The 14,871-nt window shown below is 45.8% G+C and overlaps 1 protein-coding gene across 2 annotated transcripts in view; it reads left to right on the top strand.

The window, feature by feature from the left end:
* Nucleotides 1–14,871, top strand: part of SUFU (SUFU negative regulator of hedgehog signaling) — an 85,493-nt gene that overhangs the window by 32,694 nt on the left and 37,928 nt on the right. Inside the window, exons 4-8 of one of the 2 annotated variants that reach the window (XM_048505521.1) lie at nt 89–231; nt 1,778–1,863; nt 3,463–3,535; nt 5,608–5,761; nt 8,332–8,443. In XM_048505521.1, coding sequence (XP_048361478.1) covers nt 89–231; nt 1,778–1,863; nt 3,463–3,535; nt 5,608–5,761; nt 8,332–8,443 — 568 coding nt within the window. Of the gene's footprint in view, nt 1–88; nt 232–1,777; nt 1,864–3,462; nt 3,536–5,604; nt 5,762–8,331; nt 8,444–14,871 lie in introns of both variants that reach the window. The other variant, XM_048505520.1, reaches the window with a different exon arrangement.

Raw genomic sequence — 14,871 nt, 5'->3', positions numbered from 1 at the left:
TGAGGGTAGGTTATTAAAAATACCTGTGATTAAACTGTCTTCTTTTTTTGTTGACTTGTTTCTCTTGAATCCCCTTTCTCCCTTATAGAAAATACATTTTGTAGTGGTGACCATGTTTCGTGGCATAGTCCATTGGACAGCAGTGAATCTAGGATCCAGCATATGCTGTTAACTGAAGATCCACAAATGCAGCCAGTTCAGACGCCATTTGGGATTGTTACTTTCCTCCAGGTATAGTAATTGGACTATTAGTTTAATCATTTCCTTCAAGAAACTAATCTTACTTACTTAAATAAACAATAACCCTAGGTCTAACGTGGCATTATATGTGTTAGGTCTTTAAAAGACTTATTGGACTGACACTACTTTTCTCCTTGATATGTGCAAACATTCACATTGAATTCAGCCTTTGATCTTTTTCAGACTAGAGCAGGGGTAGGGAACCTTTAACACTCAAAGAGCCATTTGGACCCGTTTTCCATGGGAAAAGAAAACACTTAGAGCCGCAAATAATTTTTGACATTTAAAATAAAGATAACACTGTATATATTGGGTTTTTTAACCTTTTACTCCGCTCATTCTGAGAAGCACATGGATGCTTCTGCCCTGCTGCCTGCAAGGCGGGCAAGGATGGGGCCAGCGGCTCGGCTCGTGGAGCCGCAATGCAAGGGCAGAAGAGCCGCATGTGGCTCTCGAGCCGCAGGTTCCCTACCCCTGGACTAGAGGAAATGCAGCTAGAGGAAGCTTAAATACAGTAGCATAGCGGGTTTTAATGTGTTCATTCTTTGCTTGCAATCAGTTGAACTCATTTGAGGAGTGCTGATTTTTGGATTCTGCTTCCCAGGGTTTTTTATTTACTTAGCTGTAGAGATGTGCCCAAAGAGTCATTAATAGCTCTACTTTCTATGTTCAAGTTGAAGTTACTTTGTGGGCAGTGACTTCTTTGACTTAGGTCTGATAAACGTTATGTCTTCTGCTCATATACAAAACCATATATAAGTCAGCCAATAGTGAAAGACAGGAGAATTGTTTGTTCATGTTTAATTTAATCTGAATTGCTGGATTAAGAGTCTTTTCTGTTAATGTCTGAGGCATATGGTCTGGCTTGGTATTCCCATGTTGCAATAAAACGTGTTTTACTTCAGAATGATGTGGTGGTTTCCATTGCAACAGTAACTGCATCACCCCATAAACATTCATCTTTATGTGAGCAACATAAGTCAGCAAAACTGTAGAGAGGATTTGTATGCAGTAGAAATTGTTGTTTCATCTCACTGACTCTATTGAGAAGAGCTCAGCATGATAAATGAAAAGGATTTGTTAACATGTACTGGTCCTCTTACTATGAAGTAGTGTAGGAGAGTAGATTAAAGGACTGAGAGGTACTGCAGAGTCCCTTCCTTCCATGTCTGGAATTCTTCTAAATATTGACACCTGAAATGGCCATACTGTGATTAGAACTGATCTTCAAGCCATGATTTCAAAAGATGATTTGGAAGTTAGTGCTAATCTCGCTCTGCCACATCATATCAAACAATATAGCAAGTAAGCCCTTAGCACATTTCCATTTAGCCTTTGCTAAATTTTTCGTCTCTCCAGAATGGCTTGCTTGAGAGAGGGCTCATTTGTATAGTTGAAGGCATTGTTGTGCACTGTGAGATTAGTCTGTATCTGCTGCACAAACTATATAGTTAGTTCAGTAGAAATAGGGTGCTTTGTAACAAGTAGCAGAAACCAGATCTCCACTCAGTGCTTTGCCCTCATCTGTTTGCTGTAGATTGTTGGAGTCTGCACAGAAGAGCTTCATGCGGCACAGCAGTGGAATGGACAGGGTATATTGGAGCTTCTTCGGACTGTTCCTGTGTAAGTACTGCACTTCCAGCTGCAAAGTGGGGGATTTTGTGGCTGTTTATATGAAGTCTGCTAAAGAGAGATGCAATCATTTTGCATCTTATTTTGATCCAACGGTTCCAAATTATGTGAAAAAATGCCATGTTGAACAGATGGGATGAATTATGAAGCTAGGCAGATATGCATAATTTTGTATATTTTCCTTTTCCTTTGCTTGACCTTTCACTGTCCTTGCCCTATCCTTCCCTTTGTCCTTGTGTTTTGTTGATTTATCTTAAAATTGTTAAATTATTAATTAATTTCATCCTTGGGTTAGTTGTATCTATCGAATTGAGGTGTAGTGTTGCAAATTGAATTGCTGACATAATTGTAAACTTCTTGTTGTAAGCAACTCTAGGCCTGCCCAACAGGGAAAGGTAACATATAGACTGAATTAATAATAAATAAGTAAAATGTTGTATTCTGATAGAATCTCTTTGAATAATGGCCATGGATCACTTCTGCTGGTGAAAGAGATGTCTGTCAGCAGAGTGGATCTTCCTTGCCGCCTCTTTCTTACTGTAGTCCAAAATACATCTCTTTCCAGAACAGAATAGGAATGAGTTGGAGGTCTGCAGCAGGAGGGGAGGAATTGGCAGAAATCCCCCCTCCCCTCATTAGTGGAAATTGTCCACAGTATCCAGCATCAGCTGTAACTCTTAAATATATTTACTAGGAGTTAATCCTGTGGAACACAATGGAATTTACTTCTGAGCATACATGCACTGATTGAACAGTAATACCTATCTTTAGGCAAGATATGAGTAAAATGAGCCTGAAATGAAAAAGATACATTGAATTATAACCACAAAAAACAAAGAAACTGAGAGATCTTTTATTTTTTTACTATGTTCCATCACCTTTTAAATTTAGAAATATAGATATAAAAGTTTTAATTGGTGAAATTGTAGTTTCCACTGTCCACATATATATTGTATTTTAACTACTTGTAGGAAAGATGCTAAGAGATATTCCTGTCCTTCCAGTCTGACATATAAATGTGTTTAATATTTATTTTACCCTGGCAAATTGCTTTGAAATTCTTTCATTAAAAATAACAATCAGTGACAAGTAAAAATAAAATGATAACAATGTGTACTGTCCAGTGTTCTCAGAGAATCCTTCCATTAGAAACAATTAGACCACATGACTTCTGAGGTTCTTTCTAATTCTGATATGAAGAGCCTTTGCGAAGCATATGCTGTTCAGGTGTTAATCTAGTATCTTGAGTACCCAGGCAAAGATTCTAAGGTTATAATTACTTCATTTATAGGCCACTTTCCTCCACAATGGGGATATAAAGTGACCTACATCATTCTCCTTTATACCATTTAATCCTCACAACATTGCTATGATATAGGCTAGGCTTATCTTACTCTGCAAGCTTCTATTGCAGAGTAAAGATTTAAACATGGTTCTCTCAAATCCTAGTATGACACTTTAACCACTGTTCCACACTCCTAGCCCCAATTCTTTTCTTTCTAGTTTTTACTGGAAACCTAGAACTGCCTTGGCAATGGTAGTATGTAATGTGGTTGCTTGTTTTCTCTGGTTTTTGTTTTGTGTTTATAGAGCAGGAGGCCCATGGTTAATAACAGACATGCGGCGTGGAGAGACAATATTTGAAATTGATCCACACTTGCAAGTATGTGTTCAGCTACTTGGTTTTTTTTTGATAACTTGAGATTAATTTCTTTGTCGTACCAAACCGAATGGCTCTTTTCTCCAGTTCGTTTTCAGAAAAGAAATATACTTGGGTTGGTCTGCAATTCTTACAGGGTACAAATTCCATGGTGGGAGTGTTATCTGCTCCATTGTGTTCCCCTGTATACATTGCATGGGCCTTCCTTGGTATGAAGGGGCCTCTTATATATGATTCTCTTGGAGGGAGGGAAGTGGCCCCCTCTGTTCCCTCTTTCTAGTTAATATGGGCATTAGCTTTGGTTGTTGGGAAAGTCCTGGCAGGTACAGCTAGATAGAGAGGTAAAATTTCTGGAAATTTTAAAGACACAGGAAAAAAATTAAATATGTATGTTCTGCTTTTGGGGAAAGGTTAGAATTGGGAGGTAGATGGAGGCTTTCCTAACCTTTCTGCTGATTTAACTATGTAAAATGCATCATTTATAACTTAGTATGTTATACTATTTGGCATGTTTATGGAACTCATTTCCATAAATACTATTTGGCATGTTTATGGAACTCAAAATCTTCATTTTCTATGAGAAAAATTACAGTGGGGGCGGGGGGAGTTGCAGACTGTTCACCTTGCCTTTAATCTGAAGTTTGGCCATTCAAGAGGTGAGGAAGTTAGAGAACAAATTATGTAGTAAACAAATGAAGTGCTATTTGGACGGAAACACTGTCATACTATCACAAGATTACTGGATCATGGGGTGATGTTACATCACTATGCTTATTAGGTGGACTTTGTTGATGGAGTGTTTGCAAATTGCCTTTCCCAGTAATCTAAACTATCTTCAGCAAGCTGGATATTCCATTTACTGACCTTGGAAGGTTGGAAGGCTGAGTCATTCTTGAGCTGACTACCTGAAACCGATTTCCGTCAGGAACAAACTCAGGTTGTGAACAGAGTTTGGACTGCACTACTTCAGCTTACGGCTCTGGCCATGGGGGATATTACTTTAAACTTTATAACATTGAGAACACTGAACTATCTAACAATAGATTATCATTAAACATACTATAACGTATTAACTGTTGCCAAAATAATTTATCATTAAAGAAGAAAAACTCTTGAGAACATAATATGTGTTAGTAGTATACATAGGGATTATTCCCTAATGCGGTAGCTTGTCTTATATAAAAAATTTCCTACAAGGCTTTACTCAGAATGTGTAGTCTTTTATTTTACTCCTTCCAAAAGTTTTTTCAGTGATCCCCAAATTTTCCAATTTTTCCAACATAATAATTGAGAAAAGTCCTCAGAACTTTTCATGCTGCACTAAAAAAGAGGAAATATTTCATAGCACGTCCCCCTCAAGTTAGTTGCTCCCAGAATTTTTCAGTTTTTCAGCCTAGTTATTGTTTGGTTGCAGTGATAAAACCTGCTGGCTTGCATGTGTGTGGTTGCACCTGAAAAGAAAACCTGAACTGGAGAATGTGCTTTTGCTCTCTTTGTAAATATTAAACTGCTACAAGTGTTCCTCCTTTTATGAAAAGCTGAGGCTTAGCTTAACAGCATCCTCTGCTGGTGACTGTTTAAGCTGGATAACCAGTAACTTTCCTTATACCTAAACCTGAATTTGCATGTGATGTTCAGCTATTACATTATAGTTTAGACATACTCAGCTTAAAACATTTCATCAATATGCAGTTCAATTTTTTTTACCATACTGCCAGGGCTGAGCCCTCTGTGAAAAAGGAGAACTCTGGTGTTTGATAATAAGTAAAACAACTCAAAATAATAACTATTGAGATAAAATAAAATTTCATCTATTTGTTATGTTTGAATTGAAAGCAGCTTTAGCTTATGCTGTGTGCAGCAGTGGCTGTTTCTCATTTTTCATGCCTTAGTGGAATGTAGGAAGTTTTTACTGCTCTTCATGACTCGTGCTGATTGCCAATAGTAGGTAGGAAATGAACAATAAGAAATGAACAATAATACTTCATGCTGCAGGATTAATTTCTTCCTGCACTGGCAGAAATGGGGAGCATGGCATTCAAAGGCTTGGCTGGTTCTTGGATCTTTTTAAGCAGGACAGAGTTGATAAAGGAATTGAGACAGACGGCTCAAACTTGAGTGGTGTCAGTGCCAAATGCGCCTGGGATGACCTTAGCCGGCCTCCAGAGGATGATGAAGATAGTAGAAGTATCTGTATTGGCACACATCCCCGACGACTGTCTGGGAAAGGTAAGAGGGATCTGGCTATTCCATACAAGGTTTTTTTTTCCTGAACTACTCAACAATAGAGCTCTCCCATAAATTAATGTTTTATTATTTATTCAGTTTCTTTGTTTAGAAAAGTTATGTGCCTCCTCTGCAAAGAGCTGCTTTGAGTCAGCTCACAAAGTAAAAAAAAGAACAATAAAATAATAAAAACAGCATATGAAGCATCAGTAATCAAACAAGTTATAAAAACAAATCTAGGAACAAAAACAGCATAAAGCAATATTCAGCAGAACAATACTATGTTCATAAACAGTCTTTCGACTAAATATAGCCTCCTTTTTACCATAAAGTTTGAATAATTCCAGATAAAACTGGAAAAGGATAGCCCTTTCCCACAAGCATCATGTGCACAAATATGTCTGTTTAATTATTTTGAGTACTTTGTGTTTCTCCCATAAGATGGCTATGTAAGGGTCATGTAGGGCTAAACACTTTGCTACTATTAGCAACTATTTACATAAAATTGGAGTATTAAGGTCTGCCAGGATGTTTAAAAATGTGGTATACTGTAACAGGTAGAATTTCAGCAGTGTTTAAAATAGATGCACCCAGTTACCATTTGAAATGTTGTTTATCATCATCACTTTTCTATTTTATTTTCTCTTGATTTGTTTGTCTGCATGTAAAATGTCTATATTTGTAAAATGTTATATAAGGAATCAGACTTTGTTTTCTAACTACCATCTTTTAAAGGGTAGGCAGAAAGCTTGACTAGATTTATTTTTCTTTATCCAACGACGTTTGCAAAGAAATGGGGAGACTGAAAAACTGCTCTACTTGTGTATGTTCTGCAGCAAGTTAGAAATGTGAGGATGATTTTCTGATCTAATATGATTTTTCCATGGTCAGACTTGCTTTATATGAAAACTGAGAGTATTTTTATCAGGTTAAACCCAAAGGCTCATTGCTTCAACAAGCAGGGCCAGCTGAATTCTGTTTGCCACACCAGAAGTCCACATGGGGGCATGTGTTCCCTCCCTCCAAGATGGCCTGTTCTGGAATTGGATGTATGGAGAGATCATGCCTACTTCCATGCAGCTGCTCTGACTTCAGTCTACATTAGAGAAGATTTGTAGCCCATTGGAGCATGGTAGAGTTAACAGCAGTGCAGAGGGCATTTGCATTCTCTCTACACTGAAGGCACTCGAGCTCCAAGTGACTGCAGACAGTCTTTGTAGCCTTTGGAGCCCAGGCAGTATTGGCATCAATGGGGAAGAGAGTATGGACCTCATAATTTACCTTGGACTTGGTCTGGGAAATGGCAGGTGTAAACCATGTCTCTTCACTCCTTCCATTTGGCATCCCCCTGCCAGTTTGGTGCCCCTAGTAACTACTTAGATTGCTTCAGCAGTGAACTGTCCCAGTCAAAAGATACACTCTAATTAGTACTTCAGATATTTTAAAAGATATTAAATTCTTTAGCACTCTAATCCCTCGTGTGACATCCAAGGGTACTATGACAAGCTGTAGAGGGATTCCTGCCTCCCATATGCTTTTGGGACAAAGCATCTCTTTCCTGAAGCAAAGAATCCATCCTTGCTTTCTTTTGCCTCAGCAGAGCATGAGTGCTTCAAAACAATCCAACAGGACATCAGCTGTGTGTCTGCAGGAAGTCCCCATTTGGAAACAACTGCCTCCATCATAGGAGGGTTCTTGCCTTGCAGCCCTCCAAAATTTTGTCATGGGCTGCAGCGTTCCATGGCAGCCAGTTTGTACTTGCCCCTCATGGTGATGGTTTTGTGATTGCTCCCACTCCCCCTTTTCCAAAAGTAAAATTATTGAGGGCACCCTGCATGCAGAAATATATTTTGTTGGTTAAAGATTTGCATCTTCTGAATGTCATGCAGTGCTAGCTAATAATGTTTTTGTGCTGTCTGGCTTGAATGGTGTCCTGGATGAAAAACCACATCAACCTGCTCTGTAAGGCTGTTTCATTCTTTATAGGGAAATCATTGGTTTGTACAAGAGGATGAAACATCTAACTGATCATTAAGCTCCATCAAGTTTCTGTAGCAATTCTGTGAAAATTAAATCCCTCAAAGGATATTCTTTTGAGTATAATATAGAGCAGTGGTGGCGAACTTTTGGCACTCCAAATGTTATGGACTACAATTCCCACCAGCCCTGGCCATGCTGGCAGGGACTGATGGGAATTGTAGTCCATAATATCTGGAGTGCCAAAGGTCCATCACCACGGATATAGAGGATCATTAATAGGCACCCTTGCCTCCCCTACCTTCCGCCTCCCTACTTCCAAATTTCCTTTCAGAACTGACTGATTTAGATGGCAAGCACTAAAACACAGTTTACCAATTTCTGTGGTAAGCTGCGATCTATGCTTACCTTCTAAAGCAGAAACTATGGTTTGAATCAAATTTCTGGTTTGGGGGACCAGTGGTATTCGGAGTTGTCTGACCTGTGATGAACTATTGATAAATATTATATAGAAAACAGAAGGGTGAGAGCACACAAGATAAAGATGCTGCTGTGTGAATTGAGCACAATTCTGTTTTGTGTTGATGTCATTTCAGATACCGAACAAATCCGAGAGACTCTGAGAAGGGGTCTTGAGATCACCAGCAAGCCTGTTTTGCCACCAATTAATACTCAGAGACAGAATGGACTGAACAACGATAGAGCACCGTAAGTCTTCTCTTGTTCTTTCTCTTAATGCTGCAGTATTCCCTTCATCACAATAAAAGGATGGTGCTCGATTTGGTTTAAGGGTGTAATAGAAGAACACAGTTTCAGAGGATAAATGTATCGGTCACTCTGAGCAAGAAATTTACCCTCCCCTCTTTGCATGGCACCCCTCCCGTCCCTCTGGTAGGGTGGGTGGGCCATGTCCAGATGCTGGGCCCCCTCTCCCTCCCTCCCTTGCATTCTACCCCTCACTCACTCCCCTTTTCTTGCATGCCACCTCTCCCCTCCATCCCCCTCCCCTCCCTCTGCTAGTGTGGGTGGGCCATGTCCAAATGCCAGACCCCCTCCCTCCTCTCCCTTGTATGCCATTCCTCACTCACTCCCCTCCTTCACTCCCCTTCCCTTGCATGGCACCCCTCACTCTCCTCCCTTCCCTCCACTAGGGTTTTCTTTACAAGTATTCTTCACAAACCCCCTCCCACCTTCTCACTAGGATATAAAGAATCAGATCTCTCAATTCTTGTTTATGTCTGACTAAGAAAGCTTTTACTTTCAAAGGTTTATGCTGTGGAAATATTGTTAGTCTCTAAGGTGCTGCTGGTCTCTAAGGTTTTGTTAGTCTCTTGTAGTAGTGCACTGCCGACCCAGCAGTGCCGTAGTAGAACGCTAGACGCTAACGATTCCGCGGCCTTGCCGGGTCGACGCACCCCCCACTCTCATCCCCCCATGAGTCACCGGTCATGAATCCGTCTGATCAATCACCGGGCGAGGGACAATGGTCTTGCCCCCAGGTGGTGATTAGCTCAGACGCCAGACGCCCTCTCCTCAGCATCGACAGATGAGATCATGCATCACATGATGATCTCGCATCTCCCGCTTCCCCTCGAACTCCCCGTCCTCCCTCCTATACCAATAGATAATACTGTGCAGCCAGGAACCGCAGACGGGAGATTCAAGAACACGGACCTCCGTCTCCCGCTGCTGGCGATCTCCACCAGATGTTATCTCCGCTGGCCTCGCTCGCTTCTTTATGACCGCTATGGTCGCATCGCTGCCAAAACCCGGAATCCTCGAACCTCCACCCTGCTCACCGGCCGCTTCGGGGAAGGGCCGCGATAATCAAGTCCGCTGGATCGGGCGCGATCCAGGGACCACCGCTGCACGCTTCGTCCTCTGATCGGGCGCGATTCAGAGACACGCCGGCCTAGGACACTCTCAACCGAATGGAAACACCGTGGAGTATGGGAGCTTGCAAAGTAGGCTTATGACAAGCATCGCTGACTTAACTGGAGCGGCAATCTAAATGCTGCAGGGTCCCCTCAGAAGAGAAGCGTTGAGCTGGGCGCAAATTGGTTGAGGAGGATTGAAGCTCAGTGTCCATGGTACCCAGAGGTATACAATCTTAAGGACTGGAAAACATCGGCGACTTCTTCGGGTGACAGAGCCTCGCTACCGACAACAGCTAAGTACTGACGTGGAGACAATGTTTTGTCGCCATCAGCCTGCAGACCTATGGCTCCTTGCTGTAGGTCAGCCTCCTTCGACGCCACCTTCACTCTCAACCCCGAATTTTCTATCCACTAAATTGGACGCCTGTCCTCCTTCTGCCCCCCCTCGGGCCTCACCCATTTAACTCTCCCGCTACTCAGCCGCCTCCCTTGTTCGCCTTCATTTTTTTCCGGGTTACTGCATCTCGGCTACGCCATCGCACGGCTGGTTTCAAAACTCGCGAGAACGATAGCCACGATCTGCAGAAGAAAGAAACCCTGACGGAAGAAGATGCCGATATTCTTGCATTGTGTCCCGGCCCACTTCACAGATACCTCGAGGGGAGGATGGCGCCATCCCAAGCGGGTTGTCGAAAATTCCCCTAAGCTATAATAACATCCTTACCGGGGAAGTTCGCGCAGTACGCGGGACGAGGGAGTCACTAGCCCTACGTGAGAGGCATGGAAGCCGCCGCGAAGGAACCACCTAATGGTTCCAGATGACTGGAAGACCACCTTCGTGATGCTCCTGAGCCCTGCACAATTTGTGGTCTGGGAAAGTGAGTTCCGCCAGCAGTGCTTCAACAGAGCAGTGCTACCTCTGGCGGGCGCCTCTACACCGGGCCGCCAGCTTTACGGTTCATGCTTTTGCCAATCCTTAACGATCAGATTGTCCTGCCTGAGGCCACCTTTTTTACGTGTCGCTTCTGAGTGCCTTCTATAAGGCATTTGTCAAAGTCTCCTAATGCCGCCAGCTAACCCAGAGTTTTCCTCCATCCGCAAAACCCCAAGAGCCCTATGCTGAATTTGTGAACAGGCTCCAGAAGCCAAGAGGCAGGTAGATAGCTTATAGGCCCAAAACGAGCTCCTCATGCTCTCGCAAAGAGAACGCTCACGGAGTCGCAGAGCAATCACGGCCTGGGCAAAATCCTGAACTGGCCGACATGCTTAAGGCTTGCCAGGACATCGGGTCCTCCTCACCACCAAGTTAGCCCTCCTCGGGCCGCAGCACTCTCCACCGGGGCGGGAAGACAGTCTCAGGATGACTGCTTTAACTGGCGGCAGACCCGACACTCCGGGCGGGAGTGTAGGGAAGCCCCGGGGCCTACAAATCTCGGATGGAGGAGGTCCTCCCCAGGAAGAGAAGGCCACCTAAAACCCGGTGCCCACGCTGCCAGAAGGGCTTCCATTGGAGAAACACGCCTGGAACTCTCACCGGCTCTCCCCTTCAGCCCAGGACCAAGGAGGAGAGTACTAGAGCAGACCTTAAATGGTGCCCCTGCCAAAACCACCTCGCGGGTATCTCGGCCAAGATGCACCCAGCCCATCTCCCTTTAAGTTCCCCACGAGGTTCTTGTCGCCTCTTCAACCCAGTATGACGAGCCCATCCCTACCGGGACAATTGGGCTGCGCTGCTAAAGGCCTTCTGCCGCTGAACAGGGACTGTTCATCGCCCTCGAGAGTGATCGACCACGCACTCAAGGACCCATCCACCTCCAGGTCTGGACAGATCCCACAGGAGCTGCTCAGCTGAGCCAAAGGCGCCAGTTGATTCTTTCTGCCCCCATGCGCTGCCCGCTGCTTCACCCAATAGCACACGAGCCCCAGCAGCCAACATGGCAAGAGTTTACACCACCGCTGCAGCGTGGAGACGCTTACTGAGCTCCTGGCCCATATCTGAGCTCGCCATAGAAGGATGGGTTCAAGGGCTTCTGCAGGGACACCGGCGCTGATGTTACTGCCAACAGAGTACGAAAGGTCTCGGCTCAGGCCGCACCGGTGGGTTGCCCGGGCATCTGGGTGGAAGACAAACCGCTGCAGACGGAGTATCCGTCACACGGTCAACAGCCCAGACCGAAATGTACTACAGTCCGCCTCTATCATTTTGGACATCCATGTCAATCTCTGGGGAAGGGATTCCGGCGAGTCAGGTCAACGACTCTGGTTTGGGACGGTAGAGCCGCCACAGGTCGCTGATCCCAATCTTGCCCGGAATTATTTTCTACTCCGCAGAGGAAATCTGTTTCCTCCCCTCCCCTTTCCTTCTGTTTAATTAGTAAAGGCGGGTGGCCAATTGGCTGACTGGCCCTCCCTGGATTAAAATTCGCCCGCCCTGATACCGTAGAGCACTGTCAGACAGGCCCCAGTTTAAAAAAAGGCTGCCGCCATTATGCCCCTAATACCTACAAGGGGTTGCTGCAAACACAGATCCTCTCATACTTGGTGGGTGGTGTTTGCCACGCTGGCCGAAGCCGCCTCAAGGAGCTGCCTCGGGCGGCTGCAAACCCCTCGATAATTCGACACAAAATTTAGCACCATCCCCGCCTCTGCATTAGCCACCAAGGTCAATGTAAGTGCAACTCCCTTGCAAAGAAACCTTCCTTTTTTTCCTTTGTGTGTGCGAAATTTGCCTCTAATTGCCGGATTGCTTCATTCCTCGATGCACTCCATCCCCCCAAAGGTGCTTCCAGCCCCTTTGTGTTGCTGATTAAGCATGCATACCCACAATCCCAGGACTTCGTTCCTTCTTCTCGAGGTTTCGACTCCTCGCCTGACGCGACCCTCTGATGACGCTTCTCTGAAGCTACTCCACTCAGGGTCGCCACCTCCTGCCTCCTGTCAAACAACTAAAGAAAGAGGAGTGTAGGGCGCTCTCCCAGGAGGGCTGTGACCAGCAACCTTCACAGGCTGCAAAACGTTTCTTCCTTCCCATATTAAATCTAAACACTAACTCTCGGATCCCACCTCCTCACCATCCGCTTAGAATTGAGCCTGGCGGGATCTCGCCTCCCCGTAACCTGGAAAAGGGGGTGTGTTTCAGTCCCTCTTCCAGGTTCCCGTGGCTCCGGATTCGCCATGACAGGCCAACCCATGGAATGGCGCCAGGAGGAAACCAACCCCCCATCCCGAGATGGAACGATCTCTAGAGGATCCTGCCCAGAGATTCAACAGGAACGCTGCCGCCAACGCCCAAAGACCCAATGACCTGGGAGACGCCATACACCACCAGCCAGGCTCCTAGCTGCTGCGCCAGCAAGACCACCCCCCGAGAACCTCTGTGCCGCCTTTGCTATCATCACCACCAACTCGAAGGACCACCATCCTTTGCCTGCTCTGCTGCCTCCTACCGATGGCATATCGGCCACCCTGGCGAAGCTGCTCAGACCAACATCTGGGAGCAGTTTGCTGCCGCTGCCAACGCTTCATCTTTCTGCCTGGGCCAGTACTTCAGGAGTCGGGAGTCTGCTGGCTCCTGCCTGCCTCGCTTCCGTAGCACCCAGAGACTTCTAGCGAGTCTGCTGAGCCTCGGCGAATGCCTCATCCATCAGATACTCTATGAGCTACCACTGGGGACCTGCCGCCCAACCCTCGCTGGCTTCCTTGTCACCAAGACTGTCAACCACACGAAGCCTAACACTCCGCGCCGCATCACCGGGCGCGAGCCGAACGGGAACCGCCCGCCCATTTCTCCGTCGCCTCGCCAGTTGGAACTGCACACACATGGAGGACATCCCCTTTGTTCGAAACATCCTGCTCCCCAGGGCTGGTTCTGACTCCGCGGGAGGACGCGAACCATTCCCGCCCACTTCCTGCCGAACTCTTGCTGCCTCAATGCTCAATTATTGTCTCTACCCCAGGCTCCACCCGAGCCCGACGCCGCCGCCTCCGGCCTGCTCAATTCTCCTGTCGAGCGACGCTGTCGCCTCTCCAAGCGAGTTCGCCTCCTCGCAACTTCCCTGAGTGGGAGTCCCCGACCTCGCTTCTTACCAATGCTTGCTAAGACTATTGGCCGCTGGCCTGTTGTGCCCTTCGAAGGGTCCATCAACTCTACTTCCACCGCTTCTGGATGCCCTACCGAAAGCAGCAGGAACTAGATCCGCCGTTTAACACCCCAGACAATCGTGCCGCTTATTGATTACTTGTTGTTGTTACACCACCAAAGGTTGCGAGAGGAATGTACATAATATGTGTTGTTTTAATCTTTCTGATAATTCCCAGTTGATCTCACATGAAAGTGCGTGAGCTGCAAGAAGTTGTATCTAATCTGAAGTATGATGTTTTGCTCTATTGGTGGTCAGCCCCTCTGGAGTTGGCTGCCGAGGATGGTTGGAGTGCTATTGTACAGCTCTGCATTGGTTTAATTGTGCGCCTTATTATCCGGATCTTGTTTTACGCTCAACGCGCGTCTAATATTGCCTGTAACGTGCGGTGTAAGCAGCTCCCCTCGGACTTCCTCTCTACCCCGCAACCAAGTTCTAATGTTACCACAAGCAGCTTAATCCAACTTGACCAAACGGGCGGAGGAGCCAAGCCCCTTTAAATCGCCCCTTAGCGCTTCGCCCCCCGCTTTCTAAAAAATGTAAAAAAAGGAGTGAGATGTAGTAGTGCACTGCCGAATTCAGCAGTGCCGTGAGTAGAGAACGCTGGGACGCCAGAACGGACCTCGCGGCCTTGCCGCCTTGTTCCACCTCAATTTCATCCCTCTATGAGTCCACGGGTCATGAGACTGTCTGGACTCAATCACCGGGCGCAGGGACAATGGTCTTGCTCCAGGTGAGGGATTAGGCCTAGACGTACAGACGCCTTCCTCGACGTAGCCAGATGAGACTGGCGCATCACATGATGATCTCCCGACTTCACGGCTCCCCGGAACTCCCCCCCCGGTCCTCCTCTCCTATACTTCCCAATAGGATAACAATAAAGGTGCCAGGAACGAGGCAGGACGGAGATTCAGAACACGGAACCTGGACCTCCGGTCTCCCGCTGCTGGCGATCTCCACCAGATGTTATCTCCGCGTCTCGTCTCGTTCTTACGCTGACCGCGTGGGTCGACTACAGTCTCTAAGGTGCTTCCAACTTTAGAAGAAGACAGAATATGTAGCCACAATCAACCTCAACCTCAATCATTTTATATTGTGGGGTGCTGTGTGGTTTCCGGGC

This window comes from Sphaerodactylus townsendi, linkage group LG08 (genome assembly GCF_021028975.2).
Source record: "Sphaerodactylus townsendi isolate TG3544 linkage group LG08, MPM_Stown_v2.3, whole genome shotgun sequence".
Lineage (NCBI taxonomy): Eukaryota > Metazoa > Chordata > Lepidosauria > Squamata > Sphaerodactylidae > Sphaerodactylus > Sphaerodactylus townsendi.
This window is presented reverse-complemented; position numbering and strand designations above follow the sequence as displayed.